The sequence below is a fragment of the Rhinolophus sinicus genome, linkage group LG07, assembly GCF_036562045.2.
Source record: "Rhinolophus sinicus isolate RSC01 linkage group LG07, ASM3656204v1, whole genome shotgun sequence".
In the NCBI taxonomy this organism is placed as follows: Eukaryota; Metazoa; Chordata; class Mammalia; order Chiroptera; family Rhinolophidae; genus Rhinolophus; species Rhinolophus sinicus.
The window spans coordinates 27558945-27586551 of NC_133757.1; the positions used below are offsets into that span (position 1 = coordinate 27558945).

Sequence of the window (27607 nt, forward strand, 5' to 3'; positions counted from 1 at the left end):
TCTTAATCAACGAAGTTTAAAATGTACTTTTAAAAAAAACACACGTATAAATTCCAACAAGGAGCAGTCACTTCTGGTCACTTTATAATCTTTGAGAGCACTCTCAAAGATGGGACAGGAATGATGTTATGTTTAAATTACTCTTTGTTCCATGAGGCAGCTGGGAGAGGTTGGAGCTAGGAAATTCGGGAAGAATAGAATGAATTCAGGAGCCTTATTTCTTGATCATTAGAAAACGTATTGAAAATAAAGATAATTTACTAGAAATACTTTGGGAATAACTTTCAAGTAAAGCTAAGCAAATGAGTTTTACATTCTTTTATTTTTAAAGCCTCACTTCACCCACCTTCCCCTCCCCATCATTGCTTCCTCTCTGACCCAAAGCCGCTTGTCTGGGAATTATCCTCCATTGTCTCTCTTAAAAGCAAATGCCCTTTCCTCGCATCTGAGATGCCACTAAGTCAAAAGGATTGTTGGGGTGGGGTGTGGGGAGATGATGGAGAGCGGCACCAGCCCCACCCACTGCTGCACCCAGACCGTGGAGGGGCTGCCGGGAGGCATCTTCACACGTCGCCTATGGTTTCCTCCTGAAGCAGGAGCCAGAGGAACAACTGTGGAGAAACAGCTTCAGAAACGCTGCCACTGCCTCTTCCCCGCCCCCTGCCTTCTGTATTAGGAAATAGTAGCGTGGGGGCCATCACCTCAGCAGCTCACAGTCATAATCCTATTTAATAATAATAATAGTGTAGCCACTGCCATGACTGTGCCTCACTGCCCTTTATTGCGCCCTTACCAAATACAAGGCTCCGTGCTGAGTGCATCACAATTGTTAAGTTAATTTCTTTCTTCCAGCAACCTCATGATGTCTGTCTTCATTTTATCAATAAAGGGTGTGAGCTCAGAAAGGTTAAGCAATTTGTGCAACATCACACAGTAAGTTGCAGGGCCAGAATTCAAACCCAGGTTTCTGGGGCCCCCAAAACATGGACTTGTACTTACTCTGTTCTACTGCTCTGCTGATTCCTCTTCCTCTCCCCCTACGCTCTGTGTTTTTGGTTGGCCCTCTTGCCACGGGCTCTCTGATGCCTGTCTCCAGGCATCTAGCTTGGCCTGCTTCGGAGTCAGTCATGTTTCACTCGGCTGAGCCATCGTCTCCCCGGATGGGAGTATGAAGTTAGGAAAAGCTCCTGAGTGATTTGACACACGGGCAGGACTGAGAACCACTAGAATGGAGGTATAGCACCCTTCCCACCCTCCAGAAAAAAGGAAGGAGATACTCACTGGTGCAATTTTGAAGATTTGGATATAAAATTAGAGTGGAGAATATAGATTTTGAAGTTCCATTCAAGAAAATGGAAGATACTTTCAAATGATGGCTTCAAGCAAAACCAAGTAACTGGTGTGTTACTTTGTAGTCCATGGCCTGTGAGGACCCATGTGGCCATGTCAGGATGAAGGGCTACCGTATCAGTCAGGGGTGAAGTCCCAGAGACCAGCTGTTCCCCTTGCTTTGGAATGCCTCTTCCAGCACTTTCAAGCTGATGGTGGCCGCTGCCACCTCCTGGTGAAGTGACTTAACACACCGTCCCCGAGGCATCCCCAGGTTGTGGTGACATACCATGTCATAGTGCACTGTCTCGTTGAGCCTTTTTACTCATTTCTAGATGAGGATGCACTAAGGCAAGGATTTACAAAGCTGATTTCCCAGGCACATCTGCATCTGAGTTAAAATAGTCCTCTATTGGCCCTACAGGATTTCTAAGAATAGCCCTTAGTTTGCTTGAATTCAAGCAAATAGTTCTATTGTGAAGATGACTGGCCAGGATCTGTGCCTCCTGCCCCAAACTCCAGCAAGAACTGCCCAGAGGAGGGGCTGAGCTGCTCACAGCGGTCACCTTTGCTCTCCTAACTAGAGCTGCCCAGAAGGTCCTTGCCTAGCGAGTGCAGAAGTCTGACTGACCTGCACGATAGTTGAGGCAGTAGCAGTTACTCCCTTCCCACCTTCAAGGGCCAGAAATGCTACAGGAGATGAGGTCGGTGAGTCTATTTCCAGCTTTTACGCCTTTTACTCCTTTCCTGCTCCGCCTCATTCTCTTCTCTTCCTTCAGGTTCTTTTTTTTTTTGTTCCCAAATTTACCTTCTGTAGCTATGCTGCACCCTGTGTTGATCTTTTTTACATCCTCTAAAATTTGATTGCCTTTAAGTAGAACATAGACAGTTTTGGGAGTCTTTCCCCAAGCTCCCCGGACTATTCCTGACCACCATGACCTGTTTCCTCTTTCGTGTATTCTTCCTCTCCAGTGCCACCGAGACATTGTCACCCACCTCTGCATAGGTCTTTCTTTTTCTTTGAATATTTTTGTTTTTGGTGTGTGTGTGTCTCTACCTTGGCCCCTTTATCCTTTCTCTTCCTAAGTGTGTGGGGGTAACGCAGGAGAAGGGATTAATTCGAGCAGTGGGAAAAGATGGTACTAAAAATGATCTATTGATATTGAAAAGTAATTTTAAGTTTAAAGGCCTAAGAAATGCATAAAATGGAAACATAATTGATATAGGCGAGTGATTATGCAAATACTGCTTTTTGCCCATCATCCCATTTTGGTCAATTACATTCTTTTTATAGAACAATCATTCTCAACTAACACTTTTTCCAGTGCCTTTAAGATTGTCATTAATTCTGAGGAAAAAAAAGTCCTTTTTTTTTTTAGAGTTCATTTTTAAAGTCAGTGTGCTTGAAAAGGCAATTATGTGCCTCCTGGCTGTTTTAAGAGAGTCACTGTTCCCAAATGAGCCTCCAAAAACAGATTGCCAAAGCCCAGAGTGGAATTGTTGGTGTGTGAACCTCAGAGCGCAGCAGGGGCCTGCAGGGCCCTGAAGTGAGCTTCTCACCCGAGTCAATCCTACTGTGTTCGAGCTTTCTGGAAGTCACTGGCTCAGGAACTTCTGAGCGCTGCTGCCAAGCTTTGACGTGTGCTGCTTTGAGGGGTACAGTCAGCATGTGGCTCTACCACAAGCAGAAATCACAAGATCCCGGCTCAGCTGAGTCCACGATGGCCTTGTTTGAAAGCACCCGTGGAAAAACACTAAAGGCCGGATTTCAGACACTGACAATATCCGCGTTCATAGGCAACTTGAGAAACTTCATTTAATGTGTCTTAACTATGGTTAAACCCTCCCTCCTGCTCCATTTGGCTCTAACATATAGAAATACAGATAGGTGATCCTTACATCCAGTTTTTCCATTCATTAGTATTTCTAACTTCATACCCATCTGCCCCAGTGTGGACTTAGACTTGCAAGGAGAGGATAGCAAGAAGCAGCAAGAGGCAAGGAGACATAGCAAGAGTGACTCTGTTTTACCCATTGTCCCTGGAGACCGGCAGGGGGAAAACTCGAAGTGTGGTGGGGTAACTCAGAAAACTTGCTTAAGGGTCACCAGGGAGGGGGTGATGCCGAAAAGCAGAGCAAAGGCTTCAAGGGCTGGGAGGCCATCTGGCCAACACTGCAGTGCATGAGTTTCAGAACAGCACCCTCCCCTGTCACTTGCATAATATAAATTATAATGGAATAGCCACATTTCCCCCCAGGATTGGGCAGTGGAGGGTGGGATAAACCAATAGAACAAAGCACCTGACCCTATCACAGGGCTTCCAGGCGCTTTGGGAAGTGGAGTCAGAAAGGCCTTGGCTAAAGGCAATTTTTCTTAACCTCCCTGGGCCTTCATTTCCTTGTCTGTAGAATGAGATATTTATCTCGTAGAGTTTTTTGCAAGGATAGAGACAATATTAGTAAATTACCAGCTACTATTAGGCACTTAGCTGATAGTTTTTTTATTTAAAATGTAGGTAAAATTTTCTTCCATTAGACTAGTAAGATAAACATAAAAAATAAAAAGAATAAATTATGCATCCCCTGGATGTCCAGATGAATTCATACAGCTTCAGTTTGCCCTCTTAAAAGTCCAGTGAACTGAAAGCCACATGTCAGACTCATAGCCCGCGGACACTGGGAGAAATGAAAAGCTTGTTCACCCTGAGATGCCCCTGCTCTGTGTTAGCCTTGGTTGGGTAAGATTTCTGTTTCCACCTATACCAAATAAGAAAGCTTCGAGAACATTCATTCAGATTCTTCACCACCACCCCCATCTTTCCTACTTCTGTTTTTCAAAAGACATAAATTGTTTAACTCCCGAAGCTGGGCTCTTTTTTCCATCTTATAAGAACGATTTCTCATTTTCTTTGAACAAGTCTTCTAGAATTCCACATTAGAAAGCTCTAGGAAGAAAAAAAAAATTTTAAGAGCTCAGGCTTTTTAAAAAAGATCTTTGAATATTTAAATGCCTTTATTCTCCCCATTTGCTTCTTACCTCAAGAGCCAGGTAATAATCGTTAGAAATTAACCCTCACCTTGCCATCTACTAATAGGCTATAATTTCTCCATGATTCAGAGAGATAGGGTTTTGAGCTAAAATGCCAGGCTGGATTTTAAGCACTATGTATATTGGTTCCTAACTAAGCTAATTTTTCATTTGGCAGGCACCATTTTTTAATCAAATTCCTGCAATCAAAGTTGATTTTTAATTTTTGACATCGTGACATTTTATTAGTAATCAGAAGTTCTGGGGTTTTTTTTTAAAAAAGACAATACAAAATTCTTCAGAGCAGGACTTCAAAACATATACTTCTGAATTCCATTTTATCTCTTCTGCTCTATGTTCAGAAGTTAAATAAGCTTACATACTCAGTTTATAGCAGGAAAAGGCTTGGCTGTGTTGGTAGAAGAACCTTAAGCCCCCATTCAACTTTCATATTGACTAATCGTGTCCTTGAAGCAAAAAGAAGGAGAGATTGGGGGGGGGGGGGAGAGAGGAAAAGATAACTTGGTACCTAACGCCTTTTCTTTATTTGGGCTGAGGGATCCCTGGGACAGATAAAAATGGAGAGAGGTGGGGGAATTAGAAGGGGAATTAGATAGGCAGTCTTGGAATAATACATTATTCAAAATAATAGCAGTGTTAACTTTATTTACATTTCACGCAATATTCTGACCTTTACTGCTCCACGACTTAAAATGGTTTCCATAGAGACAAGGTCTTGATTAACACTTAGTCATTAATATTTGCTGGACTCTTTGACTTGTCTTTCCAGGTTAGTTCATAAGCTGTGTTAAAGTTACTACAGATTTCAAGGGAAGGAGTTGGGTTTTCAGTTCGTATTCATGAATTCAGTTTAGCAAGATACTAAAAAATGGGAAAGGCTGACTGTTTCAGCCTAACTCTTGTTGGAGAAAGACTTTGGAGGGATCATCGTGAATAAAGTGACTCAATCCGTTCCTGTAAATGTACCTGTAGTCTGTTTTAGCTCAGTGCAGCCACTTGCATGAGGGGTTCAGATCTTGTTTCGGTTCTGCAAGTCTTAGAGCCCAGTGTTCAGATTATTGAAGGCTGTATGTCATGCCCTTGGAGAGCCGTCTCGCTCTACAGAAACCCCTGTGAGTTTGATTCGTTCCAGAATAACAATGTAGACACTTACCCTGAGCAGCACCTTTGCAGAGCAAACCATATAACCGCATCTGCCATGCGTGTGTTGTGTTCCAAGGAAAGAAAGCTACTCGAGGAATCAGGCTGAGGTAGAATCAAAACAAATGATTATGAGGTTTTTCTCAAACTGTTTGCTTAGCTACACAACCTGTTTGTTAAATGACACTGTATAGGGAACTTTGGCATATAACACAGGTCACAGCTGAGGTGGGGAAATAGAAACAGCACCTCTGGACCACCACCCCAATCCCACCCAGTAGCAGGCCTGGGGGACTCTTTGAACTCAGCAGGCTGGACCAGAGGCTCCCCGGGTGAGCAACCAGGGTTCCATCTCAGCCAGGCTAGGGCCCCCGTGTTCCAACTTTGCTTGTGGAAATTCTCCTGAGGAGGACCTTTGGCTACTTGTGTCCATGTTTTTCCTGGTGTCAGACAGCAGTCATCCCCTAGGCGCCGTGAATATACACCTCCTGGACTGCTGGTCTGCAGGTCCTGTTGTGGGGGTGGGCTCCACAAATCTTGCTCTTGTTAAGTGTGGTTTGCTGTGGTGTAGCTTCCGTGCTTGGCTCCCTCTCTCCGCTGGGCTCCCTGGTGTGGCCGGGTGCCAGTGCAGGATGGTGGAAGTGGGGGACATGTCCCCCATTCTCTTACCTTAGCTGATTTCTCCTGATTACATTTTGTTTTGTTCAATAGATGATGATTCAGACCTGTACTCTCCTCGATACTCCTTTTCTGAAGACAGTAAGTGACTTAGAATTTTCTGGTTGTGGGGGAGGAAGGGAGGAGTGGTGGATGAGGGAAGACATCTTTGTGTGTTCAGTTTTCATTGGTGTTAAGAGTCTTTTGTACCCACTTTCCTTCTGCAGCCAAATCTCCCCTTTCTGTGCCTCGCTCAAAAAGTGAAATGAACTACATTGATGGTGAGAAGGTAGTTAAGAGGTCAGCCACACTTCCCCTTCCAGCCCGCTCTTCATCACTAAAATCAAGCCCAGAAAGGTAAGTGCTCCCCTATCCACAATCAGCTCTGTGATTTTAGTCTTTTTCATATGCAATCTACCATTGAAGTACCATCTCTCTCTGCTCAGCCAGGCAGCATTGGAGCCACAAGTCAAGCAGACCTGATTTTGATTCTCTGCTCTGTCACTTATTAGCAGTGACTTATTCTTTCCAAGTCTCAATGTCCTTATCTATGACATGGGGATTTTACATTTGTAGGGATGTTGGAAGGGTCAAACAAGCAGAATATATAACATTTCTAGTAGTGCCTGGCTCCTGGTATGGGCTTAATTAATGTGGACTATAATTATCATCACTTTTTATCTTTTCACAAGAGAAATCTTAGCTGTAAGATTTGTCATGTGTTTTTATACTCTTTGTGCATATTGACAGGGCCCATAGCAGAGAATATAATTTTCATATGAAGCCACACTTTTTAATATCAGTTTATTTATGCAACATATATTATTGAGACATAAGGCTTGAATTGGTTGTAATAGTGATGTTAGTCCTCTCTTAATGCCCAAAATGAATAACCCAGTTTTCTTTCATTGAGTTCTTATTGTGCTATGGAACAACCTTCTCACAGCATCTGGACTGGTGTCCCAGGCATCTTCCACCCCATCTTCCACTACTTCTCAACACAAAAAAAGGCTCTAGCCAAACTACATTATTTTCCCCCTAAAGACGTCTTCCGTTTCACACCTTCATACCTTTTCCATCTTCATTGACAAATGAATGGCTGTTTTAATAGTCACATACGTGCGCAAGTGGCATCTGCCTGAGGAGTTTGATAATAAATTTGAAAGGAAGGCTGGGTGTACCCATAAGTCCTTTACAAGTGTATTCATCAGACATCTACTGGGTGCATTCTGTGTGCAGATTGAACCAGATGCTGTGGGGGATTATAAGCATATATAAATCATTGTCCCTGCCTTCAAGAAGTTCCTAGCCTTGCAGGAACAGCTAAATATAATCACAGTGCAAAATGCAATAATGTACATGCATAAAAAATCTGAAAACAATTTCCAATGATTCACGTATCCGCTGAAACCCATCACTGACTGGATCAGGTTAAGTATCTGTGCCAAAGGCTGCAATTTTGGTGATTGCAGGGTGGAGTATGAAATAGGGAAGAATGTGGTTATAATAGCAAATAACGTTTATTGAGTGGTTACTGTGGGCCTGGTGATTTACATGCACTGTCTCATTTCATCCTTGCAACAACCCCATTTCAGATGAGGAAACTAAGCAAGAGGTGAAGTGCATGGTCCAGATCACTAGCTAGCAAGTGCTATCGCAGGGACTGGAGCCACAGCTGACTGGCTTCAGGACCCACGTTCTCTCCCTGCACTAGCAGACTGGGAAATACAGGCACGTTGGGGGGATGATAAGCTCAGGAGAACAGCGCAAAGTGAAGGATTTTTCCAGAGCAAGCTTTGCTGCTGCTGCTTCCCTCCCTTCTTCTCTTTCTCTTCTCTTTGCTTCCTGGTGCCTGGATGTAAGCATTGGACACCTCAAGCCTTTTGTAAAACAAACACGGAGATTTAACTGGTTGTTTTGAGAAGTGAACCAGCACAACTAAATGCTTCGCGCTGAGTCCAATTTTATGCTTCGGATATAAAAATTCCTTGATTAGACTGCAGTCAGCCAAAGTCAAGCCATGTCGGATGCCAATTTTCATGAAAATAACTCTAATAGGATTTTCTTTCTACAGAAACGACTGGGAGCCCCCAGATAAGAAAGTGGATACAAGAAAATACCGTGCAGAGCCCAAAAGCATTTACGAATATCAGCCCGGCAGGTCCTCCGTTCTGAGCAACGAAAAGATGGTAATGTGCATATTAAAGTTCTTTTGTCTCACCCTGCCCGTGTTCTTTAATCTGGATGCATTGTGCATTTGGATTACATTCTTTCTCCCTTGAGATAGACTTGCTTTGTTTAGAAGACAATGAAAAAAATGAAGTATTTTTTACCTTTTCATTTTTGCAGGTATTCATAAAATAAGTCCTGAGATTCCTCTTTGAAAGAATCCTCTTATTGTGGCTTTCTTGCGTTTTTGTGCATGGTTTTAACTAATTTAAAATTATCTACTAACGTAAAGATTGATTTTGCTGCTGTCTTTTTATTAAACATCTCACCATTAATTTGGCATGCTCATCACTAACTGGACTAAAGTCGGGTTTATTTTTAAGTGAACCTTATTTGAACATGCATAAATTTTGCAGAAGCTACTAGTAGTACATCATTAAAAGCTAAGTAATTAATATGATGTGTGACTTGGAAAACAAGTCTGGGGTTGTTATAATACGTGTTTTAGGTATTCCTTTTCTGACAAGTGCAATATTGAGGATGAATTTCATATGCAGTCTAGTTTATGGTTCCTTATACAAGTTCACATCTCCAAGTAATTATAAGTGGGGAAAATGGCCTGCACGGGCATAGCAGACCACCCTGGAAAAGCATCGTCTTCTGTGAAATGAAGAAGAATTTTTACAAACCGATTAGTTTCTGATCTGCCAATCATGCTTCCTTTTTATTCACCCTTCATTTGCAAAAGCTGGTTCAGAATTCTGATCATGGTGAAAGGGATTCTCCAAAGCCCCATAAATATTGCAGCCTTCCAGCTTTGCCAGCAGGATGTAGTTACCATACTGGGGACTGGTTTTTATTAAAATGCCTTAACCACCACACTGAGTACAGAATAAGTAAGCTTCTGAAATACAGGTGCAAATCATTTTCCCTCTGCTTCTGCTGCTCTACGTGTTTTCAAGGAATAATTGATGTGACTTTTACTAAAATAAAAATGTGACATCTTGAAGAGCACAAAGAGATAAGTAATTTTAATTAGGAAAAAAGGTCAGCAGTTCACAGAAATGCTTTCCAGTTGTCATTCTTCAGCATCTACTGTGCACTGCAGTTATTTTAAGCAGAAAGTTCAGAGAGCAGCAGAGGATTTTCTGTCTCCACCCTTCACTGGAGGTTCTTTCCCTGTTAGAAGATAATAAACATGGAAGGTAACCTTCTTCGTAGTTGTTCCTGGAAAGAAAATCATGTGCGTTGGGTATATTGCTGACATTTGAATAACAAGTCAGGACACACATATCGATACACTTAAATGATTTCAGAGACTCTGTAGGCCTTTGGGAGCTTTTGTTTTGGCAATATTATTTTTTCATAGATGGTCATTGCTTTTATTGAAGCCTTGCCCCTTTTCTTAATTTCTTTGTTTTCCCCTCCTTTATTTGGTTCCTAATAATATGACCACTACTTAGAACTAGGAAAAACAACAACAGAGTTTTGTTTTTCTCCTCGATGCCACAATGGTTACAAATATCTTCCCCACCATAGTCCTTGGGATCATTTATATTGTTATTATAAACCTGAAAATTAACACATAGTGCCCCATAGGTGCTCTCTTTGGAGAGTTGCGTGGCCATACACATGGACTGCGAGGTACCATCCGGGTGCTCCCACACAAGAAACTCCCCTGTGCTGTACCGAGACCGAGGTGGATCCAGGAATGAGACCTAAACACTAGGCAAACCATTAGATTAAATCGTTTAATTTAGTGCCTTTCACTCTAGTGAGCACTCTTTTTCCAAAGAGAAGTTTTTCCAAAGACAAATTTCAGTCAAATATTCATTTTTTCAGTCTTTTCTTCACAATAGATGAATTAGTCCTGCATGAATTTTTTTTCTGCTAATTTTGAACAGAAAAGTTACAATGTCAATTTCAGTATATGAGTCTTGCCTTTTGGCATCCAGTGTCTGGCTTGCAAGAATTTGAGGCCACCCCCCCGCCCCAAACATACACACATTTGCATACACACACACACTTTTGTTGTTAACTGGATAAGTATACTAACTAGTGACAGATGCAGAATCTAAATTTCCTCTTAGAAATGCACAATTCCTTTGGGGGGGAAAATCAATGCACTTCCCCTACCCCTCCACCCTCACCCCAATTTGAGGTATTCAGGTCTGCCTAAGCCTGGCAATTTAAATTGCGACCCCATAGGCACATCTGTCCATTGTTGGAAGGGTTGAATGGTAGACTGTAGAGGCTGCCTTGGAACTCATCTTGTGCCTGGAGTGAACCTAAACCACCCCAGATGGACAAAATGCTATACTACCTTGAAAATTCCCCACAGGAGATTTACAGCCTTGATGACCTCTTCAGCTATTTGGCAAAGTCATTTGAAGTTCTTCATAACTACTCAGTTGCCTTCTTATCATAGTGTGAATTCATTTTCTTCTCTTTTGGCCTTGGCATTGGAGATCATTGGTCAGTCCTTGCTTTGTCAGAAATAGCCTTTTTCAGGTTTTGTTCGTTTTACTTTCCTCCAAAGTCCCTTATGAACTTCAGCTCTATTCAGCAAATATACATAGAATAACTTTTTTTAAAAACTTTTATTTATTTAAGTGTGTTTTTCCAGGAACCATCAGCTCTAAGTCAAGTAGCTGTTTCACTCTAGTTGTGGAGGGCGCAGCTCACAGTGGCCCATGTGGGGATTGAACTGGCAACCTTGTTGTTAAGAGCACCGTGCTCTAACCAATTGAGCTAACCAGACGCCCCTAGAATAACTTTTATATGCCAAGCCCTGGGTTAGGTGTTGGGGTCCTTGCTCCCATGAGCAGGACAGACATTAAAATAGTAATTACAGACACAAAATATATTTGTAAAACAAGGGGATTTACCCAACTTGGTTTCTTCCCAGTTCATGATCACTGAGTTCCTTCCTGGCTTTTCAAGTTTGTCACTTAGCCTTGCTTTAGCTTGGTATCATCTGCAAACTTAGTGGGTCTCCCCACATCTCATGGAGAGCATGAGAAGTGGAATGTGGTGTAGCACAAAAAGCACTGGACTAGGAATTGGAAGATCTGAGTTCTGACTTCAAATTCTGACTCTGCCTTATGTCTTGGGGGCAAGTCATTTAACCTTTCTGAATGTCAGTGTTTTCCTCTGTAAAATAGAAGAATTATCTGGCCTGCTGACCTTACTAAAGTATTGAGTGAGAGGATCGAGTGCAATAATGTAGGTAAAAGAATTATGAACATTATAAAATCTGTGCAAATGAATATAACCACATTCAGAGTCTTTATTTAAAATTTGAAGCTTAATCTGTGGCTCCTGTTCAAGCAACAAAACTGTCCTTGAGAATCAGGCATTTTTCTGGCAAGTCCATTTTTCTGCCGTTTCCAAGGATTTTGCCGAGCTGGGAAAAGACTAGCCCCCGGCAGCCGAGAACGTAGCCTGGCATTGCAGCGTCTGCCCTGCCTGCCTTTCCACAGATCCTGCTGTGCATCCAGAAGGACGTTTGCTATTTATCCATTCCATAATTGGATCAACAGCTGAGCTATAAATGGCAAAATCAAATGCAGATGTTAGTGCTGTGTGGTGTTACCTCTTTAACTTTCTCTCGGGGCAGCTCGCAGGACTAGCTGGCTGGTCTACATACCTCCTGATTCAATTCTTGGCACACTATTAACCTCGGCAGGGAAACACTCTACAAACAACTTTAGGCAATAAAGTGGGTTAATTCTTTCAGGACTGAATATCAGAACCTTCAGGCAGTTTCCTGAAAGAGTTGGTACATTTAAAAAGAAAAGAGAGAGAGAGAGAGAGAGAGAGAGAGAGAGAGAGAGAGAAGAGAGAGAGAGAGAAAGCCTAACGTATTCCCAGAGAGAAGCTTATAAATAGTCTCTAAAAACAATAAACATGAAATAGGTTTCGTGAAGCCCCATCATATAAGGACCTAGGACATCCCAGTGTCTTAACTGTTCCTCCTGAATAGTTGTGTCCTGGTAGGTATTGGGCTTCATTTCACTGAATAAAAAGAGACTCCATTATTTTACATAATTACAGAATCCACTGAGAAGGAGCACACCTTCCCTTCACGATCTAAGCCCTGAGTCCCTAAAGAAAACTGGAGGAGGTTATAATCTGGATGCAAGAGGACAGACTCTCTGTTGCAGTATACATTATTTCCCCCAGATTTCATCTAACTTATAGTCAGTGAATTAAAAAGAATTCCAGATGCCAGATCTTCCTCTCTTGAAAGCAGAAGGAGAAATAATGATAAAGAGTCTTTTAAGGATTTTAGAAGAAGGGATTGGTAAAGGTCACTAAGAGCTTACAGCCATTTCTATAAGCTGCAAAAGGCCTGTTAACTGAATGCTAAGAAAAATGTGTCCAGGAGGAAGGGTTTGTGAAAATCAGTTGCATTGAAGATGTGTCCATAGGACTTGCAGCCTCCTTCCTCATGTGTTAGCCCTGAGGGAGTGAAGTTACATATTGTTTTCAATCTCAGTGGAAAACGTACATTTTATATTTTATACTGTTGCCAGAAAAATCACCATCATCTGTCTCTCATGACTATCAAGGTTTTAAGGTTTTTTGAAACGTGTGTGAGATATATATATATATGAATTTAATTAAGCCATGAGCTTCTAACACTTTGGTCGGATGTGAACATATCTTTAGTTTAATAAGGGGAAACCTGATTTGCTTTCCAGGCATTCATTTTCCAACTAATTATTTCCAGAAACACATGTTATTCCACAGAGCAAGGTACCAGAACTTTATCAATATTTGATTACATATGAAATCCCATGGAATTAATTATCAGTCTGTGTGAACTACCTCTTAGAGTTATATAAAGTGAGAAATCTAACATTTTTGTAACATAACCCAGAAGTTTTTTTCCCCTGTTGTTCTGTTATCTGTCTTGTTCAGCTTTTCCTTCACTTTATTTTTTCCCAATTCTTTAACATTTATTTGTTAGAACATAAAGTATATTCTGTCTGTATTCATCCCCCACGGGTGCTTGTTTAAAATGTTTTTTCACTTGTGTCCTCTGTTTTTACTTATATCATCTTTCACTTTACTGTGTATGGGACATGGTTTCTCACCTACTCATGTGCCATTAAAGATGCAGTATTAACAAATTGGCTTTTATAAAAAGTGTCAGTTTTTGCATTTATTTTGAAAGCCTTAAGGCAGCCTTACAAATAAGTACTAAAACTGTACTAGCCCATCCAAACTGTTTGCTCTACTCGCCTGGCATAGATGGCTAAGTGTTTGGTGTGCTCACCAGGTTATTCGCTTGTAACTAATAGTTCTCTGTAAAGACGAAATGAGGGCTTTCTTTTCCCCACAATGTGGGAATGCTGACATTCAGATCTGCTGTGGAGGGTGGCAGTGTGGTGCAGAGTTCTCCAGCTCCAGCCCACTTGTATTGGCCTTACGACTGAGAATGATTCACTCACTGCTCCCTTGTTGTCCCTGTTTTTATCAACTTATCCTTTCCCACCTGTTTTACCTCCCTGATTTTGCTAATGTCAGTAAAAATGGATGATTGCTGCTGCTGACGGCAGTTTCTGTATATATCTGGAAACCGCTGCATCTCTACTGGCCTGTTCCTATGTAATCTTTGCATAATGTTATCCTTCTCTCTCTTCCATTTCCCTGTCACCAACCCCTATAGAGTCGGGATATAAGCCCAGAAGAGATAGATTTAAAGAATGAACCTTGGTATAAATTCTTTTCGGAATTGGAGTTTGGGAAACCGGTAAGTTTAATAGCTTCAGTGGTTATAGACACCTTTTAACATGATGCTGTTGCTGCATTGTTGCCAGTAAAGAATCAGATCAAATTGTAAGGAATTCAGGAATTGGGGAGCAGCCATGTTGGTTGTCACTAGTGGGTATGTCTATTCTCACTACAACATGTAAGCTTCCCATTGCTTTACTTCCCCAAGAAAAGACAGTGAGCTCTCAGAGTATTTCTTGCCAGAAAAGCAGAGAGAGACACAACTAAATCATTGTTTGTCTTAGGACCTCCCACCACTAGCAACAAATATTGCACGCCTGTGGATGACATTATTCTGGCTGTTGGCTCCGTTCCTTGACCAGTCTTTATGGCATGCTTAAGACAAACAGGAAAATGCATTACACACTGAGAAGACCAACATTGTCTTAATTTATTCTTAAGAGCATATGCAAGGGAAGTGCCAAATCAGGCCAAAAGGGCCTCTCTATGCAGATGTGATCCACGAATGCAACCCCATTTCAGGTGACTTTTAGGAAGTGATCTCTATGAATTAGAATAATATTTCCCAAATTTTGAAATGGGAAGTAGGGATTCTAGCAAATTTACTGTTCAGCCTAATAATATTCTGCAGTTTCCCTGTGATGTGTCTGAGTTGGCTTTGGTACAAATTGATTTTGGGCAGTTAAAGGGGGATTTTCTCAGCCCTGCACCAAAGGAGTATCAAACAGAAGGGAGAATTGAGCTCATTATTCCACTGGAGGTGACTGGAAACTGACTTTAAAACTCTAATTATTATACTTTAAATCTTAACTATTACAGCTGCAAAAAGAATTTACAAGTGTAAGGATTAGGTGTATACAAATAAAAATTTTATTAGATGTTTGTATGAGACTTTAAGCGTTGAATCCAGCATTTGAATCACTGTAGTTTGGAATGATAGTTTTATTTGCAGACAGGAATTAACTTTATAGTCCAGTAAAATGTTAAATTCCATGGTGTGTATTTTTCATACACCATGTGTGTATTTTCGTACTTTGTCATACAATGACAAAGACAAATTTAGCTGGTTCTCTGGAATTGCTAAATTGATTTAGTGATGCCGAACTGTGTTTTAGAGTTCAGGCATCTTCTGAGTTAGGAGCGCCTGACTTGCAAACATCCTGCCTGTAGGAAGGACAAACGTTCCTCCCCACTTGTCCCACTTCGACGCTATCTCCTAATAGCATGTGTCCTGGATAAACAGCGCCACCTATTGACCAATGGTGAGGGGAAGCGTCTAACCCCAAGTGTGCTGCATCTCCTCTCCTTCCCCAAGCTTTGATGCACACCTCACTTCTCCTTTCCCTCCCTTTCTTCTCTGCTCTCCGCCATTCAGACATCAATGAAGTCTACCTCAGGCAATCTTTTCTACATGCAAATATTTAACAGGATCCTAACCCTTTTCCTTTTCTTCTTTTTCTTCAAACCTGCTCAATTATCTCACAGAAAAACCTTTTGATATATATAACTCCTCCCCTCTCCCCCCCTAAAGGCCATGATTGGTATATATAATAATAATGAGAAAGCAAAAGCTATTACTTTTTAATTATGTATAATAAAGAGTATGTGCCATTGGTTTTTAAAGTCCTGTTCTGGTTCCAGACGTTTCTGTCTCCCCATTAGCCAAATAACTAAGTTAGTTTTATCTTAGATATTAGCTTGTAGGAGATGTTATGAAATCGTTTTTTCTAGTTACTTGTGATTGATTTGTTTTACTAAATCTGCTATTGCAAATAATTCTATGTTTGTTAGCAATTGAAAGTATTTCAGTTCCAACACACATTAAATAGGCTCTGTGAAGAGTAAATTAACAGTGTTTCTACTGGAAACTGGCCTGAACACCATACAACCAACCCAAACAAATATTGAGAACATAGTCCATTTGTATATTAGGACCTTCCTGTAATTTGTATCCTTACCCTATTGTTCTCACTGCCTCATAATTATTTAAAGAGATGCTTTTCCAAAATGTCATTTTCTCTAAAGCCACGAGGGTTCCTTCCATAGACCTTAGAGTCCTTAAATGGAGGACCTACTTTTGGTGTAGAACTTTTAAAGTAATAAAAGATAGTACTTTTGAAGACTTACCCAAATAACTTAATCACTGCCCATATCCTCCGTGTTGAGGTGAATGGTTCCTTATGGTCTGAGGATGGGCTTATTATCTAGTTGAACCAAGTTGATGACTGGATGTTACTCCCAGGGTTTGGGAAGAAGGTGTGGTGGGGAGAACTTCTTTCTTCTCTCCACTTCTCTCCTACCCCCAGTAACTCTGGACCATAAAAGAGGAAGAGACTTAAATAAAAGTGGCATACACCATGGAAGTTGTTTTCAAAGGTTTTGCAGTCGTTCAGAAGCAGAATGAAATCAAAACTCCTACCAAAACATGTGGATCGTTTCTCCTTTTTCTGCCACACCAGCTCGGGAGCCGCTTTCCCCAAGGGAGGAAAGCCTGCCAGAATTTTGACCTTAGGATTCACCTGGGATTCCTTTCTTCTTCAACTCCTCCACTGAAAGCCTCCCAAAATGAGCTGAAATTTCAGCAAGATCATGACTGTAATACCTTTTAGCTCTAATGAGTTGTTGTAGAATATCAAATGATTCAAGACTCCAGGCGCCATTTTGGGGAGGATTATTTAAAACGAATTTAATTTGTAGGCACTGTCTTATTTTTTGCAGTAAATAAAGAAATTAGTAGGGGAACCAAAGTGACTTTTTAAAAAAAAATCTCCTTCTCCAGATGAACAACTAAGTGTATGAAGTACTTAGAGATGAACGATAATTGTTCGTAGCAGTTACTTCACAAAGTGCAGAATATACATATACAGAGATCTAATCATTACTGACCTGTTGCTGTTAGTGATGAATGGCACCTCAGAGGTCAGCTTTTTCTGCCCCCCTGCCCCCCGCCCCGCCTCCGTCCCCACCTCCACCTCTAATTTCTACAGAAGTTAGATGTGATTTCTAGTAAATAAGCTCAAGGCAAAATGTCACAATGTAAACCAGCTTGAGTGCTTCCGTAGTTGGTTATAATGAAGTTTGCGTAAAATTCCGGGAGCTATTAATGATCTCATCTCCTCACAGGTCACTGTATAAGAAATTTCAAGTCTAAGTAGACAGAACAAGAAGGTCCACTTGGTGGGAGAGAGGTTCCAGAGTTAGAAGTGGCTTTAACTTCCCGATGTCCTACCCTCTGAACCCCTCTCCCTCATTCAACTTTCAGTAATTCTCCTGGCAGCTTTCTGTTTTAGGAATGCAACTTTAATTCTAACTTGAAGAGTTAAAGGAGAAAACAGAAATAACCTTATAGCCCACTGTTTAAATTCAAAGTGTAAACTGTTCTCTAAGGGTGATGGCAGGTATGGCTCCACCATTAGCAATGTTATCAAAGTCTAGTTAAACAGTAAAAAGAGATTTAAAAATATTGTGTAGTAGAATTGTCTAGTTATACAGTACTAAATTTAATGCCCGTTTTGTGGATGGATTGTATTACCACAAGCCACATTTAGTTCAGCTTACCCTCCATTGGCCAAATTTCCAAACTCACACATTTATTAACACATAATGAATTTTACAGTGGAGAAGACTGCTTCACAAATGTAGAATCTGAGTGTCGATCGATCTTAGTTTGAAAAGAACAATGAGGAATTTTAAAGTTCCTATTTTGGTTCAAATTGGGGTTAATGCTTTTTAAATTGTTTTTCTTTGTGTCTTCTTTTAAGTTTTCAGTATTCAGACTCCAACAATGATTTACTGTTGAGACAGAAACATAGAACATCCCAGTTAGTCAGGGCCCCCTCCGCTGTTTTTAGCTCACCTTTCTGTGTTGATACAGTTCTCCTAGTGTGCCCCTCTTTGTTTGAACCAGTCTCCATGTTTGTCTTTATGTCTTTATGCTCATTTCTTCATTTCCTCCTCTGCTTCCCGTCAGCCTCCCAAAAAGATATGGGATTATACTCCTGGAGACTGCTCTATCCTTCCTAGAGAGGATAGAAAGGTAATTCCTGCCTCCTCCGTGGGCTGTGTGTGTGCTCTCTAGCCTGGTTAGTGTGAGTGTGTTGTGGGGTTTTTCTTTTATTTCCTTAAATGACTTTTTTTTTTAACTTGATACCTTTTTTTTTTTTGGCTTGGTGATAAAACTATTTAACAAAGTCTCTAAGACCTATACTGATATTTAGAGATTTTTTTTTTTTTAAGCGATGACTTATTCTTCTGATATACAGTCACCATACTCTGAAAAGACAGAAAATAGGTATTTTCTTCAAGGTAGGTTTTTGTAGTTCTCTTTAGCAAGTAGAATAGAGTTTTGAAGCTCTGATTACTTCAGGATTTATATTTTCTGTGCCTAATGTTACATTCTCTGTTCTCATGGCTTTAACTAATTTCCAGTGGGCCTTGTGTTTTAATCATGCCATCTCTGCCTTATTAAAATATAACACTAAAGAAAAAAATTCATTTTTCAAACTTAACCTTCCATTCTCTCTGCCTTTCCTCTAAACTAAAACATTCTTTCCCATCTTTTCTTTCTTGAACCAGACTAATCTAGAGAAAGATCTCAACCTCTGCCACACAGAGTTAGAGGCAGATTTAGAAAAAATGGAGACGCTTAATAAGGCACCCAGTGCAAACCTGTCACAGGTATTTCTGAGTTTTTCTCCTGCCCTCAGTTCCTTTTCAAACTGTTTTGTTTTCTTCTTTGTTCTATGGTTTTTGATGAAGTTGAGGTGATAAATGGTTATGCGGGTTATTTTTAAGCTGCATGGCTTTCTGACTCCTGATTTAGATTTATTTTCCCCCAACTTAATTTATGCCTGGATTTCTTTTGAGCTTGGCATCTCCTTAAAGGGGGCTTTTCAAAATACATGCAGGGTAGCTAGTGATTTAAACTGCTCCCCCCTTCCCTTATCAGTCTCTTCCTCTGCTTTCAGGGGATGACACTTTTAACTTCCCTTCCTTTGCCTCATTATACCTTCTCTGAATTTTCAGGAAGCCATTTTTTGGGGGCAATTTCCTTGTCATTTTTGCAGCCCTGGGAGATACCAACCTCAGAGATCATTTTCGAAAGCACAGCAGTGTGACTTGAGTGCCTCTTACCTATGTGGCACTGTCAAAGTAGTATTAGCTGCAATTTGAAAGGTCAGAAAGTTCTCAATGGAAAAATGCACTCCAGAGGCCAGGCAGCCTGGCCACAAACAAGCATGTGAAACTCAACCTACACTGATATTTTTAAATGGAGCTATGTCAAAATGTGGTTTAGTAAAGGATAGGTCAGAAAGAGTGTCCAAGGTAAATGGATTCCCAAGGGGATGAAAAATACCCAGTGTTTGGAGAACTGCTCCCAGGGCTCCCTGACCAAACAAGAGAGACACTTACAAGGAAATGAGATCTTTACAGCAAGTAAAGGAATGCAGGCACTGCTGAAGAGGCTAGGAAGGTCCACAGGCCATGGCAGGAAAGGTGGCAAACATGAATGGATTATATATTACTTAGGCAGAACTGAGACAAGGAGGGTCAGACAACCAGCATGAGTGACTTGGGTACCAGAAGGCATGTGAGTGCTAAAGACACAACCCAGGGAAGGGGTAAAGTGGTTAGGCCCAGGCCCCCTTCAGAACTAGGAGGAAGCATGAAACGTGAGCCACAGTGAACACAATTGAGGCATAGAGGTGGTGGGTGGTAAAAGGGGGGCTGTTTCCAATCAGGGTGAAGTCTGAAACCAGCTAAAGCCATTGTGGAATTGAAGGTCTGAGGCTAGTTCTAGAGTGACAGCCGTTGCTGCAGGTAAGTCCTAAAGTGAGCTGAGCAGGGTGGGCGGAGCACTGAGATTACAGGTCAGCTGAAAATGAATCAGGGGCACTTTTCAAAATAGTCCGAAGTAATGAGTGATTCTGTAATACATGAGGATGGGAGGCAGCTAGAGAACTATTGAACTAACTGCAACCTCCCTGAGGGCCCAGATGGCTTCCAGTACCTAGACCTCTGCTGGGGGCAGAGTGGACACAAAGAAATGTCTGATGCACAAATGAGTCGTCTTCCCATTGGTTCAGTTACCTGTCACTCATTAGTCCCGAATGTGTATGAGACATGCTGAGGGAAGTTCTAAATCAGCACCAAAAAATGGACTTTGCCTTCAGGAACATGATAGTTTAGTCACACTCATAAATGAAAGATTTCCAACAGTACACACCAGTGCCTGCTAAGGGCTAAATGAATGGTATGGGCTATGGTGCCAGAAGAGAGAGACATCTTGTGGAAAATGAGGGAAGACTCTCAGAGGAGTTACATGAGATCTTACAGGACAGATGAACTTAGGTACTTGGTGAAAGTAGGGGGCATCCATTTGAGGCACCGTAAAGAGCACAGAAGTGAACGTGTTTAAGATATATTCAAGGAATAAAGTAGAATTCAGCTGCAATAGAAAATTTGGGGTGTTAATACCGTGTTTCCCTGAAAATAAGACCTAGCCGGACAATCAGCTCTAATGCATCTTTTGGAGCAAAAATTAATATAAGATCAGGTCTTATATTATATAAGACCCGGTCTTATAGTAAAATAAGACCGGGTCTTATATTAATTTTTGCTCCAAAAGATGCGTTAGAGCTGATTGCCTGGCTAGGTCTTATTTTCGGGGAAACATGGTAGTGAGAGGTAGGTTTGGGAAAAAGGGTTGACCTTGGATTTTAGAGGCTCAGAAAATATGATTAAGGAAATGATTCATTTTGCCCTCAGACCAATGATTTAATTCAGGAAGGTTGTTGTTATCACTCTAAGAGACTGAATCGAAGGGAAAACCTCCAGTTGGAGATTGAGAGGGCAAGGAGGCTACTGTGTAGTCCAGACTCATAGTGGTGAGAGCCCATTTTCCAGCAGCACCAGCATGAAGGGAGGGGAAGGGCAGATGTGGAAGATCTCAAAGGAAACTGCAGTGGGACATTCTAACTAATTGGTGTGAGAACAAAGAATTAGGGGGATGGGATGAGACAATTCTAGAGTTTTGACCAGGCATCTGGAAGAATGGGGACATCAGTATGTGGGGAGAAAATCGATGCAGAGTTAAGATGAAGGAGTTGGTTTTAGATCACTTGTTTTTGAGGTATTTGTTGAGTATCACATAGGGACTGTCCAGTTGTAAATGTAAGACTAGGTCTTGTGAGAGAGGCAGGGGCTTACAAAGTCAATTGGAGTCACCTGAAGACAAGTGATTGTTGATGCCCTGGGAGCAGATGAAGACACCTAGCCTGGGGTAGCTGAAAGATTGAAGGGAGAATCATGTTGAGAGAAGGGATGAGAGACCAACAACTGCCCATTGGGGTGTTTGATGACACGGGGAGGGTCAGAGAAAGAGCAGCACTGAGAGGGAGGAAGAAAAGTGAGTAGTGGAACAAGAGGAGACGTCCCAGAAATAGACTTGGAGGAAAAGTCAATGGATTTGATTACCAAGAGGTTTCAAAAACTTTGGAGGTTCCTGGGTGAGTAGTGGATGGGAGCTAGAGTATGTGGTGAGGAGTCAGGGGACCCCCCCCCAAGGGTACAGCACTGATTGAAAACGTGATCACAGAAGGAAGGAGGGGGGATGTTTCCAGAGAACTCAGCAAGGTCGTGCAAAAAGTTTTTCCAAGATGGAGACCAGGGCATCGTCCACAGGGGTGGGTGAAGACTCAGAATGGGACAGGTGCCAAGATGGGAGACTCTGGGAGAGAAGATGGGCAGTAGAGACCCATGCAGGCAAAGGGCTGGAAGGATGAATATGGAGGTAAGAGCGGTGCCTTCTCTGAGGAATGATGGGGGAGTAGAGGGTGCAGAGGCGTCCTGGGGTAGAGGTGCCCTCAGAAATGAAAGGACCCTGCAGGTTGAGGGTGGGTGTTTCAGCGGGCAGAGGGCCAGGTGGTTGAGTCCCTGATACAGGTTGCCTCCCCTCGTCCTCCTCTTTTATAGTCTTCCTTCCTTTTCTTTCCCTGGTATTTATCTTTCTCTCCTTTCCTCAACTCTCTCCTCCCAATTGCTGTTTTACTTGAAATGGTCATTAGAGATGATAGGAGAATCTTCAGAAGTTAACTTTTTCATTGATTTATTCTACTACCACATTATTTTTAAAAGCAAATATATTGAATGCTTTGCCATTTCCTCTCTAAAACAACAGAAACCCTAAACTACACAATTATGTTGCTTTTTCTCTGCGTATAGCTCTTGGTTGTTTTCTTCCTTTTGCATAGTAGCCTGAAATCTTATAAAATGTTCCCTCACTCAGGCTGAGATGGGCATTAATAGCTTTTGTGAAACTGTGTTTCTCCCCCTTTTCACACTTCTAAATCTACAGAGGCAAACAAATAATCTAAATGCAGTAGGGTCTTTTAAAATGCATTTTTGTACATTCTGACCTGAAGTGTTGGGTGGCCCTCTCTCTGGATGTGGCATCTGGGCGCATGAAGAAGTCTGTGGTGGGTTGGCAGGGGGTCGGAGGGCTGGCGTAAGCTGGTGGAGGGTGTGCTGCCCACATCACTAATGCGTGTTGGCCAAAGGGTAGGCCAATCTACCCAAGAGGCCTGCGACAGAAGGTACATAGAACATAGAAACCAGGCGGCCATCCCCTGATCCACCCAGAGAGCCTTGGCTGCAACCACTGGGAGGCAAAAGCTCAGAGAAAAAGAGAACACCCACTTGCCCAGAAATGTTCCCAAGGAAAGGGCACGACCCTCCACCAGCTCTGAGAGCCAGGCTCCCGATCTCCCAGAGGTTCCTACCTAAATCAGGAAAGGAAAGGGACTTCTCTCTTTTCCCCTTGGCTTGAAACATCTGAGTCAAAATAAATCATATCCACTTTTTTTTTTTTTTTGATGTTTACAGAGCTCAGCAATCAGCCCCACTCCGGAAATTTCTTCAGAGCCTCCTGGATAGTAAGTTGCCACTTTGTTTACATGGCTTAATGTATGAAATGTCAAAAATGGGAAGAAGCTTGTGTTTGGACCCAAGTGTGTTCTGTTTGTAGCAGTCTAGTAGTTTTGAATGATGTGCAATTTGGTGATAAGTAGCAATTCAGTTCTAGTCTTCAAATTCTGTTTTTCTGTTTTCTCCTTCACTTCCAAATTAATTTTGTGATAATTCATATTACCTTTGATAAGCGTTTCCCTGTGTTGGCATCTTTGCCTTTAGAATGTGAGTTTATTTCTGAGTTTAGAATCAAAGTTCACCTCATTTGCTGATTCTTGCGGGAAGGGAGTGTGTGACTGCTTAAAGGGGGGGTTGGGTGGGGTGGGTCCTTAGGCTGGACCTGTCAGAGGGAAAGGTGAGGCAGAGAGGGACCTAACTTGTCTGATTCTCAGAGATGTAGCTTTAGTTCCCCATACCAGTTCTTAGGATTCTGCCCAGGTGATACATGCACACCTCACTCACTTCTTCATGGGGTAACCACCAGCCCCTTTCCCCTCCCCCAAACCATCCTGTACCCTCGACCAGATTCCTTGTCTCAGTACTTTGCATGCAGCTATTATCCCAGCTGAAAGTGTTGCAGTGCTGCCCACACCCCCTTGCATACATGGTAAATAGCAAATGCTTTAGTTTGTGTAAATAGGCCCTAACTGAGCCTTTCTATACCCAGTCTCATGTTGGTACCTCTTATGGCACTCACTTCTGTTCCATACACCGGAATTATGTTCTTGTATTTTTATAATAGCTAATAAATGATAAGCTCCTTGAGGGCAAAGTCTGCATTGTGCCTGGTGGGAACAGCTCCTCGTCTTATCACCATATATCCATATCTTATTCTTTGAAGCATGACAAGAGGGAAAGGCACAGCTGTGCCTTGTTCCATTTGGGTTGCGTAAATCCACAATGAGCAGAGCTCACCTGTTTGTACAGAAGCCTGACTTGATCTGAATGCTGAGTTTATGGATTTGGGGGGGACAAATATTATGGTCACTTGGGCATTTTGGAAGAGTAGTTTCATTTGAAAGTCATTTTAGCTGGGATTTGGGTATTTCACTGGAAAATTGGAAAAAAACATAATCCTTTTAGGGTAATGACCAAATCTCTAGCCAGATCTATTCTATTCATTTTTCTTCTATGAATATGTGTATTAATGATGGTGATTAATATACCCTAGAGCATAAGATAAAATTGAGACAATGTATTAGGACAAGCATCTAGAGGGAAAGTTTCCCGTCATAGAGGACAATTCTATCTTGGAGAAGGGTGGGTACAAAGTTTCTTGCACCTACTCTTGGGTTGGCGATCAGATGTGACAGAGAGGAATCAAAGCTCAGATAGGGCATCGGGACCCCCTTCCCCTTCTCCCTCCACTCTGTGCTCTGAGGCTCACTCTCTTTTAAGGAGTTAGTTGAACTATGCCTTCAACTGCAACGATAACAAGTCAGGTCCTCTAGGTCCCAGATATGAGGTCTGACAATTAAGTTCACGAACTGATCCTAGAAAAAGTGCTACAATATATACCTCATTGCTGAATATCACTACGGTCACCTTCGAAGTACTCCCCTTGGGAAGCTGTGCACCGACACCAGTGCCTAATCCACCCTTCAAAGCAATTTTGGAACTTTTTCTGGAATGGCCATCGGAGCTGTCGTCGTATACCCCTTGATGTCCTGAATGTCATCAAAATGTCTTCCTTTCAATATTTCCTTTATCTTCGGGTAAAGAAAGAAGTCATTGGGGGCCAGATCAGGTGAGTAGGGAGGGTGTTCCAATACAGTTATTTGTTTACTGGCTAAAAACTCCCTCACAGACAGTGCCTGGTGTGAGCTGGTGCATTGTCATGATGCCAGAGCCATGAATTGTTGGAGAAAAGTTCAGGTCATCTAACTTTTCCACGCAGCCTTTTCAGCACTTGCAAATAGTAAACTTGGTTAACTGTCTAGTTGGTACAAATTCATAATGAATAATCCCTCTGAAATCAAAAAAGTTTACCAGCATCGTTGCAACAAGTTCGTGAACTTAATTGTCAGACCTCATCTGTGCTTTCAGAGGTAAAGCCTACCAGATGACCTTAGGCTACCTTCTTCAAGGCTATAGCTCCCAGCAAACTCTCCTTGGTCCCTGAGGCCACGTGTCTACCAAAGTGACAAACTTTGTCACTTTGACAGTCCTGACTGTCCAGCGCATGACTGGACCAGATCTCTCCCTGCCGCTGCTGTTTTTGGAATCACACAGTGTTAACCATGCTTCCTGGTCTCCACTCTACCTCCTTACCCCCATCTCCCTGAAATGCACAAGATAGAAAAGGTTGCTTCAGGTGGCCGGCTGAGTGAATTCCTTTGCGCGACTGTATCTAAGGCACTTTGCTAGGTATTATAATAGGAACACAAGAAATAGTCCCTCAATTGTTTTGGGGGCAACATACACACACACACACACACTCACAATGAATGTTAGTAAATAAGACAAAGTAGCAAATGATTGAAGTAGACTATAAAGATTTAAAGTTTCAGAAGAGAAAGCAGTAACCATGGGCTGTCAAGGGTTGGGTACACAGGTCCTGAATGAAGTGATAACGTCAATGATTTATTCAGCGTTTGCTGTGTGCCAGGCCCTGTGCTTAGCATCGTACGTACTTGACCTCATTTGGTCCTCTCAGTATTCCAGGATCAGGCATCATTTTTAATCCCAATTTTATAGGTGAGGAAACAGGCATATAAAGGCAGTGTAAGTCCAAGGTCCACAGCTGGTACGTGGCAGAGCTGTAGCCAGAGCCAGAACGGTGAAGTTCGAGGCCAGGGGACTGATGTTGGCAGTAAACTCTCGTCTGCACCAGACCAATTCAAAACTGGGTAATAAATTAACAGAGAGCATGCTACGGTGTACTGTTTTTGAATTATTAAAAAGACAATTTAAGCAACTATTTGTAATATTGTGTTAGCAGGATTGAAGGTGACTGATGCAAACTGCTAAAAAGAGCAAATTGCTGTCAGACACTCTGAGGAAGATATTTGATGTGTTAATTTACCAAGCACTCTTATTTATATCATCGAAATAGGTCTCCAAAGGCCTGTTTTTCATCCCTAGCCTAGCTCTCATGAAATGCTTGGCAGGAATAAATGAGTTTTTTCCCTCCTGCTATTCTCCCATTGGGGATTTTTTTTTTTTTTTTTTTTTTTAACAATTTAGGTTTGGTTTTCTCCCAGTTTGTTTAAATGAGTTAGGTTTTTCCGTCTGTGGAATTGGTGAGGAGCCAGCTGAAGTGCAGGGCCTGACATGTAGGAAAATGCACAATAAATGTTTGCTGAGTAAATGAATGCAGCTATAAATCTTAATTAACTAGAATCCAACTCACTCAGCATGAAGACAGGCGACGTGTGGACTGAATCTGGCCCCTTTCACTGGGTGGAAAGGAATGGCCTGTTGAAACATTGGCAAGGTTTGACTTAACCCGAGGACGGAAGAGAGAGGAGTCACAGATGGCCCAGGTTCAAAAACTCTGCGATCACTGGAGAAGTGATGGTCTTGTTTTAAATCCACTTGCATATCTTGGACAGTCTGCAGTTTAGAATTTTATTAATTAACCTGATTACATAGCACAGTTTTAAAAGAACCTGTGAACAGAGAAGAAATTCACCTATGGTCCCAATATCCTACCAGCCCTTCCTCTCAAAAAAAAATATATTTTTATCGTTGTGATCACAGTGTATTCAAAATTTGTGTTTTATTTCTGTAGAGTTATCATATCTCTAAATCAGCAGGGTAGACTACTCGTTTTCATTATTGCTTAGTAATTCAGCATTGATTAGTACCAACACATTCTTTGCCTAACCAAAGAGCTTTACTCCATTTGGCCAGCAGGTGACGCTCAAGAAGAAGCCTGCCTTTTCCTAAGTAGTGACACGCGAGAGAAAACACCTTTTATTCTTAATCTGACTTAAGATCAAAACACAAACCATTACCTGAAGAACCATATGAAACATTGGAGACTTCCCAGGGTTTAAAAATGTGTCAGAAATCTGTGTGCATGTAGGCATTTAATTTTATAGAATCATTTATTCTACTAATATTTATGGAACAACAGTGCTGGGCACCAGTCATGCAAAGATAAACCATCTAAACGGCCTGCCCTCCAGAGGAAAATCAGAGTGTAATGGGGAGACAGATTTGTAAATAACAATCAGATCCTAGTGTGGTACATGCAGTGAGGGGACCCAGGAGGGAGGGAGTGCCTCTGTTTTGTGGCGGAAAGGAAGGAGCAGCAAATAACAATAACATTATAAATTGAAAAAGTAAATTTTTCATGCAGTGTGAAAGGCTATAAGATGAAACTGCCCCCTCCAGATTGTCTATGCTCCCTCCCCTACAGCCAGAGTTAAAAAGCAGTTACCTTTTTGTTTCTTCCTGAAAACACCAAATGGTTTTGGACAGTGAATTCCATGAAGATGGAATTTATCTGTTTTGTTCCTTGTTGAATCTCCAGCTAGGAGAGTGATTGACATGTGAAATGTGCAGTGGAATGGCATGATGAGATCTTCCCTAGAAAGACCACTGACA

General features: G+C 41.7%; 1 protein-coding gene across 50 annotated transcripts in view; it reads left to right on the forward strand.

Annotated features, from left to right (window-relative positions):
* SORBS1 (sorbin and SH3 domain containing 1) overlaps nucleotides 1-27607 on the forward strand; it is a 221021-nt gene that overhangs the window by 149625 nt on the left and 43789 nt on the right. For 45 of the 50 annotated variants that reach the window (XM_074339313.1, XM_074339314.1, XM_074339315.1 and 42 more), the window contains 7 exons: nucleotides 6230-6277; nucleotides 6403-6532; nucleotides 8250-8364; nucleotides 14022-14105; nucleotides 18057-18122; nucleotides 18662-18763; nucleotides 22970-23019. In XM_074339313.1, the coding sequence (XP_074195414.1) occupies nucleotides 6230-6277; nucleotides 6403-6532; nucleotides 8250-8364; nucleotides 14022-14105; nucleotides 18057-18122; nucleotides 18662-18763; nucleotides 22970-23019 (595 nt within the window). Of the gene's footprint in view, nucleotides 1-1900; nucleotides 2038-6229; nucleotides 6278-6402; nucleotides 6533-8249; nucleotides 8365-14021; nucleotides 14106-18056; nucleotides 18123-18661; nucleotides 18764-22969; nucleotides 23020-27607 lie in introns of those variants that run through there. The other 5 variants (XM_019724739.2, XM_019724738.2, XM_074339320.1 and 2 more) reach the window with 5 other exon arrangements.